The sequence below is a fragment of the Piliocolobus tephrosceles genome, chromosome 8, assembly GCF_002776525.5.
Source record: "Piliocolobus tephrosceles isolate RC106 chromosome 8, ASM277652v3, whole genome shotgun sequence".
Classification (NCBI taxonomy): Eukaryota; Metazoa; Chordata; class Mammalia; order Primates; family Cercopithecidae; genus Piliocolobus; species Piliocolobus tephrosceles.
Window position 1 is genome coordinate 110187228 of NC_045441.1, and position 14922 is coordinate 110202149.

General features: G+C 36.1%; 1 protein-coding gene across 1 annotated transcript in view; it reads left to right on the top strand.

Annotated features, from left to right (window-relative positions):
• Positions 1-14922, top strand: part of CFTR (CF transmembrane conductance regulator) — a 177245-nt gene that overhangs the window by 134260 nt on the left and 28063 nt on the right. Inside the window, exon 22 of the mRNA XM_023228189.2 lies at positions 378-629. Coding sequence (XP_023083957.1) covers positions 378-629 — 252 coding nt within the window. The remainder of the gene's footprint in view (positions 1-377; positions 630-14922) is intronic.

A 14922-nucleotide genomic window follows, 5' to 3' on the forward strand; every position in this document is an offset into this window, starting at 1 on the left:
CATTTTATTGTAACATACCGGTTATACAGCATTGTGCAGTGCTGCTCATAGTGGAAATAAATTTTCTCTTTGACGTCATCTATTCCCTTGAGAATAGTTTGGCTATTTATGTGTAGCTTACATAACTGAGAATTAGGTGATCACAAAAATAAACAGGCCTATACAGAGCCCATTTATATAAGTCCTGGTTATTTCTCTTCGGTTAAGCTTTTAATTATATCCAATTATTTCCTGTTAGTTCATTGAAAAGCCCGACAAATAACCAAGTGACAAGTAGCAAATGTTGCATTTTACAAGTTATTTTTTAGGAAACATCAAACTAATTATGAAATTGTCTGCCATTCTTAAAAACAAAAATGTTGTTATTTTTATTTCAGATGCGATCCGTGAGCCGAGTCTTTAAGTTCATTGACATGCCAACAGAAGAAGGTAAACCTACCAGGTCAACCAAACCATACAAGAATGGCCAACTCTTGAAAGTTATGATTATTGAGAATTCACACGTGAAGAAAGATGACATCTGGCCCTCGGGGGGCCAAATGACCATCAAAGATCTCACAGCAAAATACACAGAAGGTGGAAATCCCATATTAGAGAACATTTCCTTCTCAATAAGTCCTGGCCAGAGGGTGAGATTTGAACACTGCTTGCTTTGTTAGACTTGTGTTCAGTAAGTGAATCCCAGTAGCCTGAAGCAATGTGTTAGTAGAATCTATTTGTAACATTATTATTGTAGAGTAGAATCAATGTTGAACATACATGTTTTATTATATGGAATCATTATTTTTAATATGAAATTTAATTTGCAGAGTCCTGAATCTATATAATGGGTTTATTTTAAATGTGATTGTTCTTGCAGAATATCTAATTAATTGCTAGGTTAATAACTAAAGAAGCCATTAAATAAATCAAAAGTATAACATGTTTTAGATTTTCCGTCTTGAAAATACCTTTCAATAATATCTTATTGCTGACTCCATCTATTGTCTTAAATTTTATCTAAGTTCTGTTCTGCCAAACAAGTGATACTTTTTTCTAGCTTTTTTCAGTTTGTTTTGTTTTTCTTTGAAGTTTTAATTGAGATATAGATTATTTTTCCTTGTTATTTACTATATTTATTAAGCATGAGTAATTGGCATTATTTTGAAATCCTTCTTATGGATCCTAGCACTGGGCTGAACACATAGAAGGAACTTAATATATACTAATTTCTGGAATTGATTCTTGGAGACAGGGATGATCATTATCCATGTATTTCAGGCTCCATAAATATAGTTCTTAATTGTCTTCAAATCCCTAATTCTGGACTGCTCTATAAATTTAGGCAAGGGTATTATATATTTTGTTTGATTTTCTTTTTTTACTTAGATAAAATAAAAGGGAGCTGAAAACTGAATTGAAAACTGAATTTTAAAACTTTATCTCTCTGTGGTTAATTGCAAACACAGATACAAAAATATATAGAGAAATACAGTTAGTAAAGATGTTAGGCCACCATTACTAACACTGCCATAGAAACAGTTTTGCTCATGAGTTTCAGAATATATGAGTTTGATTTTGCCCATGGATTTTAGAACTTTTAGAATACCATAGGTAGCTGAAAGTGTTTTTTCCTGGGGTCACCAAGATGAATGCCAAAAGTGATATCATTATTATAAACAATAGCAAGAATAGGTTGGTTTAAACCTGGTAGAAAGCCTAATAAATTGACTTCTCTCCTCCTGACATCCTGCCACCCCTTTGATTTGCTAATGCTCATTTGTCCACTAAATTAAATTCAAGCAGGCCCTAGTAAAGTAATAGAATTTGTGGAGTCCTCATTAATATAGGAAGTTTCCCTGATGTGAGATTAGTAATTTGAGATGTAACAAAATGAGAAAGAAGTAATATGCTCAGGTATTTCATTTTCTCTGAACCTGTATAAACAAAATAGGCCATGTGTGTTCAGTAACTATTCACTGCAAGGCACTGTCTAGGTACTTTGGGGGAATTGAAAATCACTTGCATAAGGCTATGGATTGTGCCATTTGTCAAAAGACAAAATGACAACAAATTTAGTTTAAAGATCTCAGTCAGCTTTATTTTCTACTCTAGATTTGGGCAATGCTTCATTTCACAAATTGGAATAAGGGTTCCAGTAAGTTGAGCAAAGGAGCTTGACTTTATAGACCCAAAAAAAGGGCCAAACGAAGCAGAAACAAAGAACAAAAAGAGAATTGGTCATTTCAAAGTTACTTTTATTGAAAGGTGGGGACAAGGAGACAGAATAATAGGAAAGTCACTGATTGGTTAACATTGCATTAATAATTAAAACAGAGGGAACTTTAAGATTGAAGTTTGAAACTGACCTGTTTGGGAAATCAGGCTGTCTTCTTTCTTGATTTCTTGAAAGGCCAGATAACAACTCAGTTTTGCTTTGGTGAACATGGGTGATTCCATTTTTACTTTTAGTCTGGTCTGTTGAGGCCTCGTGAGAGAGCTTAATCTAAAACAATGACTTCCTGTAATTTTTGTTTGGCACATCCAAAGAGGGACTCTAATATTTATTGAGAGCTTATCATTTCCTAAGCACTGTTTAAACACTTTTATTTGCTGTTACATTTGATCTCATTATAACCCTAAAGGCAGATATGATTGCTTTTATTTTCCACAATGGAGGAAACTGCGGTTCAATTAAGTGAGTAAAGAAGCAGGGATCTTAAACCCAAATCTGTCTGAGTTCAACGTGCTTTTTCACCAGATACCATTGCTCCTCTTTAAAGAAGGTGGAAGAACAGAAAACATGGGGCAGGTGAAGAAAGTTTCTGTCCCAGGAGATGATAATCTAAAAGGGGAAATGTAAGATCCACTGAAACCTGAGGCAGATTTATTGTGACAATAACAAAGCTTAAGTTTCACAGACCTTCCTTTGCCTGAGCCAACTTCGAAGGCCCTGTATCTAATTTTGTATTTATAATTCTATAATCTTTATTATTGAAAAGAGCCCTCCCTCCAAATTTACAAGGCTTGGGCCCCCAAAATCCTTGAAATGCCCTTGAATAAGAGATATCCAGGTAAATGCTATGGGAATTCAGAGGAGGAAGCAGTTAGTATCAGTTGGCGGAGAGTTAGGCTATTAAGGGAAGGTTTTATACAGGAAGTGGCATTTAGAATGAAGCTTTGAGAATTGAGCTGTGTTTTTGAACAAGTAAAGATGGTGTTGCAGAATTTTGCTCCTTAGTTCAACTAAAAACCCGGGTTCTTTTCACGTGATCAGGAAAATATAGGCACACAGATACATTGAAGCATGAATAGAGTAGGATTTTATTGGGCGAAAAGGAAAAAAAGAAAAAAAAACTCAGCAAATCGAGATGGAGTCTTGCTCACAGATCGAATCCCAGGCCACTACACCGGAACTGAAGAGATCAGCCTCTCCCCTGCATAAGTTGCGAATTCCCCATGGCTCCACCCACTTCCCCTCGGTGTGCTTGTGAGACTCCAGTCCACACGCCCAGACAAGCCCTGGGCAGGTTCCCTCATCTGCGCAAAAGCATCTGATATAAACACTTATGGGGTCGGTTAGAGATTCTCTGGGACCCTTTTTAAAATCTGCCTAGGCATTTGGCTGTCTCAGTGGGTGGGAAAGTGTGCTCCAGGCAAAAGGCATAACATGAGGCAAGGGGCATGCACAGAAAACAGTGACTGGTTCAATCAGGTTGGGGGATGCCAAAGGAAGCAATGGGAGACAAGATTGGAGCAAGATAGATAAGAGACTATGGATTTTTTTTTTTTTTTTAATCTATATAAATATAGAGACAGGATCTCACTATGTTGCCCAGGCTGGTCTCAAACTCCTGGCCTCAAGTAATCCTCCTGCCTCATCCTACCAAAGTGCTAGGATTTACAGGCATGAGGCACTGTGCCCAACCTCCAATTTTGGATTTTGAGAGCTAAAGCAATACAGTTGAAAACTCAGATGATCCAGGTAGATTTTGCTATTAGGTGCTATTTGGTTACTGGTATAGAGCTAAAACCCTTGCATTTTCCTAAGTGATAAGAGCTACAGGAGCATCTTTTGTTATATGTTTCCCGCCCCCTAGTTCCTGAAATAGCTCTAGAGCAATAAAAGTGAATAACATCCTTTGTTATTCATAACAAGCCTCTATCAACTATGCCCCAGTTTCTATTTATGAGGTGGCTTTTGGGAATTCCCTAAAGACAGGAGTGGGGAAGTGCTGGTTGCCAGGAGGGTGGGTTGAAACTTTCAGCTTCACCCCTTGACCTCCAAGGAGGGATGAGTGGCTGAAAATTGTGTACAATCAACAATGGCCAGTGATTTAATCAACCATGCCTATGTAATGAAGTCACCTGATAAGCCTTAACTGGAAGTTTTTTTTGGAGAGCCTCCAGGCTGGTGAAGACATTGAGGTGCTCAGAAGGTGGTATTCCAGAGAGAGCACAGAAGCTCTGCTCCCCTTCCCACATACCTTTTGCTATGCGTCTCTCCCATCTGGCTGTTCTTGAGTGGTATCCATTTATAATAAACTGGTAACCTAGTAAGTAAACTGTTTCCCTGAGTTCTGTGAGCCATTCTAGCAAATTAGCAAACCTAAATAGTTCATGGATATGTGCAATTTACGTCAGAAGCACAGGTGACAATCTGGGCTTGCCATTGGCATTTGAAGTGTGTTGGGAGGCAGTCTTAAGGGAATGAGCCCTTATCCTGTGGGGTCTATGCTAATAACAGACAGTTGTTAGCATTGCTTGGTGTCGAAAACCCACATTGTTGGTGTCAGAAGTATTGTGAGTAGGATAGGGAAAACAGTTTGTTTTCTTTTTTTAGTGGTCTTTGGTCATCTTCAAGAGCAGGGCTTCTCAAAGGGTGGTCCTTGGACCAGCATCATCTGTACCACGTAAGAACTTATGAGAAATGTTCATTCTTGGGCCCCAACAAAGAATTAAAAATTCTGAGGATGTGAGCAGGGGTCTGAGTTTCAGCACAACTTCCAGACCGTGCTGATGCATTCTTGCCCAAGCATGAAAGCCCTTGTTTAAGAAGGCCATTAGGGCCGGGTGTGGTGGCTCATGCTTGTAATCGAGCACTTAGAGAGGACAGAGTGGGAGGATCACTTGAGCCCAGGAGTTCTAGACAAGCCTGGGCAACATGGCAAAATGCTGTCTCCACAAAAATTACAAAAATTAGATGGGTGTGGTGGTATGTGCCTGTAGGCCCAGCTACTTAGGAGACTGAGGCAGGAGGATCACTTGAGCCCAGGAGATTAAGGCTGCAGTGAGCTGTGATGGCACCACTACAGCCTGGATGACAGAATGAGACACTGTCTCAAAACAAAAAACAAAAGGAAGAAAAATGAAAAATACAGCCATTAGGTAAAAAAGGAGTGATGGTAAAAGACTAGTTGCAAAAGGATGGGGAATGGGTGGTTACTGAAATAAGAAGCTATGTAGAACACCAGTGTTGGTGGTAGGAAGTAGAAAGCAAGAGCACTGGGCTGTGGGGAATGGTCATAGCAAATGCAATATGGAGGCATTTGCCTCTGCACTGAGGAGAAAACTATCTTCTCCAAGATAGGAGGAAAGGAGATAAGTGGAGTTAAAGAGAATCTTTGAGCACAGAGTTGGGAAACTGAAGGTATTTGTGTTGTGCTGCCTCAATCTTTTAATTGAACTATAAAACTTGAGTAGTTTCAGTTATCTGATTTTTTTCTTCTCTTTTGATACTGTGTTGGCTATTCTGGGTCTTTTGTCTCTCTTTATGTACTTAAGAATCAGTTTGCCAATGTATGCAAAATAACTGGCTGGGATTTTGATTGTGATTAGCTTGAATCTATAAATGGATTTGGGAAGGACTGACATCTTGACAATGTTGAAGCTTCCTATCCATCATCAAGAAATATTTCTCCATTTATTTGATTATTTGATTTCTTTTATCAGAATTTAGTTTTCCTCATATAGTCTTTTTTACATATTTTGTTATTTTGTTATATTTTGTTCAAGTATTTCATTTTTGAGGAATGCCACTGTAAATGATACTGTGATTTTAATTTCAAATACCAATTTTTCATTGCTGTTATATAGGAAAATGATTGATTTTTTGCGTATTAGCCTTATATCTTTCAACTTTGCTATAATCAATTATTGATAGTTTCAAGGATTTTTTGTCAACTGTTTTAAATTCTCTACATAGATGATCATCATCTGAACTTAGTTTTATTTCTTCCTTCCCAATCTGTGTATCTTTTATCTACTTTTCTTATTTCATTAGCTAGGACTTCCAATATGATGTTAAAGTAGTGGTGAGAGGGGATATCTTGGTCTTGTTCTTGATCTTAGTGGGAAAACTTCAAGTTTCTTATTAAGTATGATTTTAGCTGTAGGGTTTTCATAGACGTTTTCTTTCTAAAGTTGAAGAAGTCTCCTTCTATTTTTAATTGGCTGATTTTTTACAAAATAATCAGGAATGAGTGTTAAATTTTGTGAAATGCTTTTCTACATCTATTGGTTTGAGCACTTTATTTTTCTTTAGCCTGTTGATGAGAAGTACATTAATTGATTTTTGAATGCTGAATCAACCTTGTATGCCTGGGATTAATCGCATTTGGTTGTGGTATATAATTATTTGTATACCTGTTGAATTCAATTTGCTAATACTTTTCGAGAATTTTTGCATTGGTGTTCATGAAAAAATATTGGTGTGTAGTTTTTTTGTGACATCTTTATCTGCTTATGGTTTTGAGGCAATGCTGTCCTCATAGAATGAGTTAGGAAGTATTTCCTCTGCTTTTACATTTGAGAAGGGATTGCAGATAATTGGTAAAATTTCTACTTTAAATATTTTTGTGGAATTCACCAGTGAACCCATCTGGACCTGGTGCTTTCTGTTTTGGAAGGTCATTAATTATTTTAAAATAGATATAGGACTATTCAGATTACCTATTTTTTCTCATGTGAGTTTTAGCAGATTGTCTTTCAAGGAATTAGTCTATGTCATTTAGGTTATCAAATTTGTTGACATAGAGTTATTCATAGTATTCTTTTATTATCCTTTTAATGTTCAAGGGATCTGTTGTGATGTCCCCTTTTTCATTTTATTGATATTAGCAATTTGTGTCACATCTTTTTTTTTTCTTATTGTTAGCCAAGCTAGAGATATCTGTATTTTTCATGTTTTTGATGAATCAACTTTTTGTTTTATTGATTTTCTCTGTTGATTTCGTGATTTCAATTTAATGTTTTTTTATTATGCTTATATTTGATTTAATTTGATCTTTTGCTAGTTATCCAAGGTGGAAGTTTATATTATTGATTTAAGATCCCTTTGCATTCTTATACATTCAATGATGTAAATTTCCCTCTAAGCACTGCTTTGTCTGTATCTCACAAATATTCATGAGTTGTATTTTCATGTTAATTTAGTTTGAAATATTTTTAAATTTCTCTTGATATTTCTCTTTTGACCCATGTGTTACTTAGAAGTGTGTTGTTTAATCACCATTTTAAAAAATTCTCTAGCTATCTTTCTGTTATTGATTTCTAGTTTAATTCCATTGTGGTCTGAGAACACATATTGTATAATTTTAATTTTTATAAAATTTGTTAAGGTGTGATTTATGGCCTAGAATGTGATCTATCTTGGTGAATGTTCCGTGTAAGCTTTGGAAGACTGTGTATTCTACTATTTTTGAATGAGGTAGTCTATAGACATCCATTATGTCCAGTTGATTGATGGTGCTGTTGAATTCAACTATGTCCTTACTGATTTTCCACCTGCTGGATCTGTCCATTCTTTGTAGAGGGACACTGAAGTCTCCAACTCTAGTAGTAAATATTCTATTTCTTGTTACAGTTTTACCAACTTTTGCTTCGTGTCTTTTGATACTTGTTGCTAGAAACATACACATGAAAAATTGGTATGTCTTTTGGAGAGTGACCCATTTATCTTTGTATAATGCCCCTCATTATTTCCTTGCTCTGATGTCTGTTCTCTCTGAAAGAAATATAGTCTCCCCATGTCTCTTTTGGTTGGTGTTAAAATTACTTAACTTTCTTCGTCCCCTTACTTTTAGTTTGTATGTTGTTTTAAATTTAAAGTGGGTTTCTTGTAGACAACAAATAGTTCAGACTTGTTTTTTGATCCACTCTGACAATCTTTGTCTTTTAATTGGAATACTTGGACTATTGATATTTTAAGTGATTATTGATATAGTTAGATAAACATCTACCATATTTATTACTGTTTTCTGTCTGTTACATTATTTGTTCTTTGTTCATATTTTTATTGTCTACTCTTTTTCTTTCCATTGTGGTTTTAACTGAGCATTTTATATGTTTCCACTTTCTTTCTTTTTTTTTTTTTTTAATATACTTTAAGTTCTAGGGTACATGTGCACAATGTGCAGGTTTGTTACATATATATACTTGTGCCATGTTGGTGTGCTGCACCTATCAACTTGTCAGCACCCATCAACTCATCATTTACATCAGGTATAACTCCCAATGCAATCCCTCCCCGCTCCGCCCTCCCCATAATAGGCCCCAGTGTGTGATGTTCCCCTTCCTGAGTCCAAGGGATCTCATTGTTCAGTTCCCACCTATGAGTGAGAACATGCAATGTTTGGTTTTCTGTTCTTGTGATAGTTTGCTGAGAATGATGGTTTCCAGCTGCATCCATGTCCCTACAAAGGACACAAACTCATCCTTTTTTATGGCTGCATAGTATTCCATGGTGTATATGTGCCACATTTTCTTAATCCAGTCTGTCACTGATGGACATTTGGGTTGATTCCAAGTCTTTGCTATTGTGAATAGTGCCGCAATGAACGTACGTGTGCATGTGTCTTTATAGCAGCATGATTTATAATCCTTTGGGTATATACCCAGTAATGGGATGGCTGGGTCATATTGTGAAAATGGCCATACTGCCCAAGGTAATTTATAGATTCAATGCCATCCCCATTAAGCTACCAATGATTTTCTTCACAGAATTGGAAAAAACTGCTTTAAAGTTCATATGGAACCAAAAAAGAGCCCGCATTGCCAAGACAATCCTAAGTCAAAAGAACAAAGCTGGAGGCATCACACTACCTGACTTCAAACTATACTACAAGGCTACAGTAACCAAAACAGCATGGTGCTGGTACCAAAACAGAGATATAGACCAATGGAACAGAACAGAGTCCTCAGAAATAACACCACACATCTACAGCCATCTAATCTTTGATAAACCTGAGAAAAACAAGAAATGGGGAAAAGATTCCCTATTTAATAAATGGTGCTGGGAAAATTGGCAAGCCATAAGTAGAAAGCTGAAACTGGATCCTTTCCTTACTCCTTATACGAAAATTAATTCAAGATGGATTAGAGACTTAAATGTTAGACCTAATACCATAAAAACCCTAGAAGAAAACCTAGGTAATACCATTCAGGACATAGGCATGGGAAAGAACTTCATGTCTACTTTCTTAGCATAGTAAATCTTCTTTAAAAAAACTTTTAGTGGTTGCCCCTAGAGTTTGCAATTTACATTTACAGCTAATCTAAGTCCATTTTCAAATAATACTAAATAATTTCAAGTGTAGTGCAAGTACCTTTTAATAATAAAACACTCCCAGTTCCACCTTCCAGTCTCTTGTATTGTAGCTATTATTTAGTTCACTTACATATATGTATATACCTAGGTATACACATTATCATATTTATGATTGAATATATTGATGAAATTTTTTTGAAAAAAACTGTTATCTGTTAAATCAATTAAGAGCAAGAAAAATAGAAGTTCTAATTTTATAAAATGAAATACCTTCATTTATTCATTCTCTAATACACTTTCTTTCTTTATGTAGATCCAAGTTTCTGACCTGTATAATTTTCCTTTTCTCTCTTCAACTTCTTTTACCATTTCTTACCAGCCAGACCTACTGACAACAATTTTCCGCAATTTTTGTTTGTCTGATAGAGACTTTATTTCATCTTGACTTTTGAAGAATAATTCCACAGGGCACAGAACTCTAGATTGGTGATTTTCTTCCTCTCAAACTCTTAAACAATTCATTCCACTGTCTTCTTGATTGCATTGTTTCTGAGAAGTTAGGTATAATTCTTATCTTTGCTTTTCTATAGGCAAGATGTTTTTTCCTCTGGCATCTATCAAGATTTTTTTTTTATGAACGTGATATGCCTTTCTTTTTGAACATGATATGCCTATGTGTCAGATTTTTTTTTTTTTTTTGCATTATTCTGCTTGGTTTTTCTCTGAGTTTCTTGGATATGTGGTATGGTATCTGATACTAATTTGGAAAAATACTCAGTCATTATTGCTTCAAATATTTCTTCTGTCCTTTTTTTTCCTTTATTCTCCTTCTGGTATTCCTGGTACATGTATGTTACACTTTTTGTAGTCATCCCACTGTTTTGGATATTGTTTTTTCAGTTTTTTTTTTTCTTTTGCATTTCAGTGTTGGAAGTTTCTATTGACATATTCTCAAGCTCAGAGATTCTTTCCTCAGCTGTGTTCGGTCTACCAATGAGTCCATCAAGGGCATTTTACATTTTTATTACAGAACTTTTGACCTATAGAATTTCTTTTGATTCTGTCTTTGAATCTCCATTTCTCTTCTGCTTTTCATCTGTTCTTGCATATTGCCTATATTTTCCATGAAAACCTTTAGCTTGTTTTTTTTGTTGTTGTTGTTGTTTTTTTTGAGATGGAGTCTCACTGTCGCCCAGGCTGGAGTGCAGTGGTGTGATCTTGGCTCACTGCAACCTCTGCCTCCTGGGTTCAAGTGATTCTCCTGCCTCAGCCTCCCAAGTAGCTGGGATTACAGGTGCCTGCCACCATGCCTGGGTAATTTGTGTATTTTTAGTAGAGATGGGGTTTCATCATGTTGGCCAGGCTGGTCTCAAACTCCTAACCTCAAGTGGTCTGCGCACTTCAGCCTTCCAAAGTGCTGGGATTATAGGTGCGAGCCACCATGCCCAGCCTTTAGCATGTTAATCATAGTTGTTTTAATTTCCTGATCTGTTAATTCCAACATCCCCATCATATCTGACTGTGGTTCTGATGCTTACTCTGTGTTTTCAAACTGTGGCTTTAGTAATGTAGTGGTAGGTGTAGCAGAGGGTGAGGGAAGTATTCTGTAGTCCTATGATTAGGTTTTAGTCTTTTAGTGAGCCTGTGCCCCTGCAGCTTAGAAGCACTTGTAAAGTGTTGTTCTCACCCCTTTTGGTTGGACATAGTGACAATTGTGAGAGGGAGTTGGAGTTAAGTATTTTCCTTCCCCCAGGTCAGTTAGGCTCTGAAAAAAAACCCTGAGAGGTTAGGCATGGTAAAATAGTCTCTTTTGAGGACAGGTCTTGTTATAAGAATAGAATGCTCTGGGGCAAGTCGCAGTGGCTCACGCCTGTAATCCCAGCACTTTGGGAGGCTGAGGCAGGTGGATCACCTGAGGTTGGGAATTTGAGACCAGCCTGGCCAACATGGCAAAACCCCGTCTCTACTAAAAATATAAAACTCAGCCAGGTGTGGTGGCATACACCTGTAATCCCAGCTACTTGGGAGGCCGAGGCAGGAGAACTGCTTGAACCCAGTAAGTGGAGGTTGCAGTCACCCAAGATTGTGCCACTGCAGTCCACACTGGGCGGCAGAGCAAGACTACATCTAAAAAAAAAAAAAAAGAACAATGCTCTGGCATATTTCAAAATGGTTACTTTTCCCTTTTTTCCTCTGATCTTCACTGTAAGAACCTGGTAAGCATCCTACAGGCAAAATTCATAAAACTATAGAAGTCCCCCCGTGACTTGGGCCCACTTGGAATTTTCTTGCTGTCACACTTGTTCACACTGAATCTCCAGCAATTTTTCACTTACAGTTTAGATTTTCCTACCCTAGTACTGGTTCTCTCAGAGGTTTCTGCTTATTTTCTGTTCTGTAAGTTGTGATTCTCTGTACCTAGTTGCCTGTCTCCCATTTTGGGGGGCAGTGGTTTGCCCTGTGACCTCACTTCTCTGACAGATCTAAGAAAAGTTGTTGATTTTTCAGTATGCTCTGCTTTTTACTTGTTTTTAGGATGAAGCCAACCACTTACAGAATTTCTATAAACCAGATCAGAATCTGGAAGTCCTGTTTTTTTTTTTTTTTTTTTTTTTTTTTTTTAATTTTTTTATGCCTTTGTTTAGCATGTTACCTATCTTAATACATTTTAAATAAGTGAATGCATAGCTTATATCTACTTCTAGGTTATATGCTTCCTTAGAATAGGAATTGATTCTTAAAATGTTATTCTGCTCACACCTGTAATTCCAGCACTTTGGGAGGCCAAGGCAGGCAGATCACTTGAGGTCAGGAGTTCAAGACCAGACTGGTCAACATGGTGAAACCCTGTCTCTGCTAAAAATACAAAAATTAGCTGGGCATGGTGGTGGCCATCTGTATTCCCAGCTACTAGGGAAGCTAAGGCATGAGAATCGCTTCAACCTGGGAGGTGGAGGTTGCAGTGAGCTGAGATTGTGCCACTATACTCCAGCCTGGGTGACAAGAGCAAAATTCCATCTCAAAAATAAATTAAAAAATAAATAAATAAATAAAATAAAATAAAATAGTTATTCTGAGCAGTCTCTGAAGAATATAAATTCTACTGCCTTGCCTTTAGAACTTATAGCAGCATCTTGCAAACTATCACAAGATGCTCCACATGTATTTCTTATGTGCTGAATTAAGAAGTCGACTCAAATTTAGTATACTAGTAATATTTTTGGATATCCCAAAACACTGCCAGCTCAGTTTTGGGCTGCCCTTCTTGGGGGGGAGAAAAAGCAGTTGAAATTTAGAACTTAAGTGAGCATCTCATTTAATTTTTAATGGATTTCTGTGTTGTTGGTAATGGTGAAGAGATGAAAAGAATAAATATTCTGTGCAGAAAAATTATTCAATCTTCATGTGAAAGCACTTTGTCCATAGCAATTACTTTATGGAAAAGATGTCGTATTACTTTCTTTGCTCTTAACTGAGACCTTTAATTTAAAGAACCTATACTTTACAAGTTTTTATTATCAATGCATGAAAAATGTAGCAACTATTTCACAACCTTTACCTTTAAAATCTATTTTTCTTTTTAATCTCAAATAGTTTTTTCTTAAAAGCTTTTGACTTTTTATCTAAATTGTAATAGCTAGAGCACCTTCCCCCAACTAGAATATCCCATCCTTTTTGTCTTTTCTTTTTCCTCTCAAAATGCCTACTGGGAACTTAATTTGGAGTCAGATGCTTCATGATAAATCTAGACTTAACAAAATTCCTCAGATGGTATATTGTGTATATCACAGTACTGGACAGTCCTCTGATTAAATAGATATTTGATAGTACTTCAAGATCTATACTTTTGGATGCACTTAGTTGCTTTCTCCTTTTGTAGTCTCTTCAAAATACAGAAATGCCAGAAATAATTTGTAAGAATATTAAGGATTCAAATCATATCAGCACAAACACCTAAATACTTGTTTGCTTTGTTAAACATATATCCCATTTTCTATCTTGATAAAAATTGGTGTAAAGTTGTTCAATCATTCAGTGGGTATAAGCAGCATATTCTCAATACTATGTTTCATTAATAATTAATAGATATATATGAACACATAAAAGATTCAATTATAATCACCTTGTGGATCTAAATTTCAGTTGACTTGTCATCTTGATTTCTGGAGACCACGAGGTAATGAAAAATAATTACAAGAGTCTTCATCTGTTGCAGTATTAAAATGGCGAGTAAAACACCCTGAAAGGAATGTTCTATTCATGGTACAATGCAATTACAGCTAGCACCAAATTCAACACTGTTTAACTTTCCACGTATTATTTTGATTTATCTTGATCCAACATTCTCAGGGAGGAGGTACATTGAAGTTACTAGAAAACACTGACTTTGATTTAGGGTATGTCTTAAAAGCTTATCTGCAGGAAGTACTCTAGCCTTATTCAATAGATCACTGAGAAGCCTGAAAAAACAAATCCCGGAAACTAATTATTATGTGCCAATTATATAAACAAGAAGACTTTGTTGGGTATGAACCAATGATTCCTTGCTTTTGAAAAATGTGTCAGATATCATGCATTACCAGCAGTTCAATGATATAAGGAAACCAGAGTAATAGCTAAAACCTTTAAAACTAAACCAAAGATGCCTCTTCATCCAGTCTTTCCCAACCTAAAAATTGAGTTCCCTAAAAATTTCAGTATTTGCTTCTGAAGAAAAGGGAACATGGACATTTATCTAATCCTCATTAGAAACCTAACTAATGATAACAAGGATTTAGACCTCAAGTACTTCTTGCCAAAATTCTTGATATGACCTTATAGCAAATTACTTTCACCTATTGAACTTTCCTTTCTTTTATTCCCCTGGACCTCACCTGCACTGGGCATATTCAGGTTGCTTATACAACATTTTACTATTGTGTTAGAAAAATCATGACACATGATGAATGTGTTTGTGCAACATGGGCTGATTCATAAATGAAAATGTGCATTGAAATTCCACAATATTTTAAAATTAGGAGTTTATCTAGCAATTGAACAAAATTGGTTAAATCCATTATTTGTTAGATCAGCTAAATTACATGAGTTCATTCATCTACTCATAAACCCATCCATTCTTCCATCTGGCTGTCCGTTAATCAATTCACATAAATATTTGTGGGGCACTTTGGATAAGCCAGGTACTAAGAATTCAATGCAAAACTAGATAGACTCCCCTATGTTTGTTGAACTTATATTTTTGGTACAAACACAAGTAATAATCAAGAAAAAATATAAAAAGTACTAATTTTGGTTAATACTATGAAGAAATTCAACAGGGTGTTGTACGTAACATTTGATTGATCTGGTTTTCTCAGTTGTCTGAGAACAAACATTTGTGAAAATCTTATTGTAGA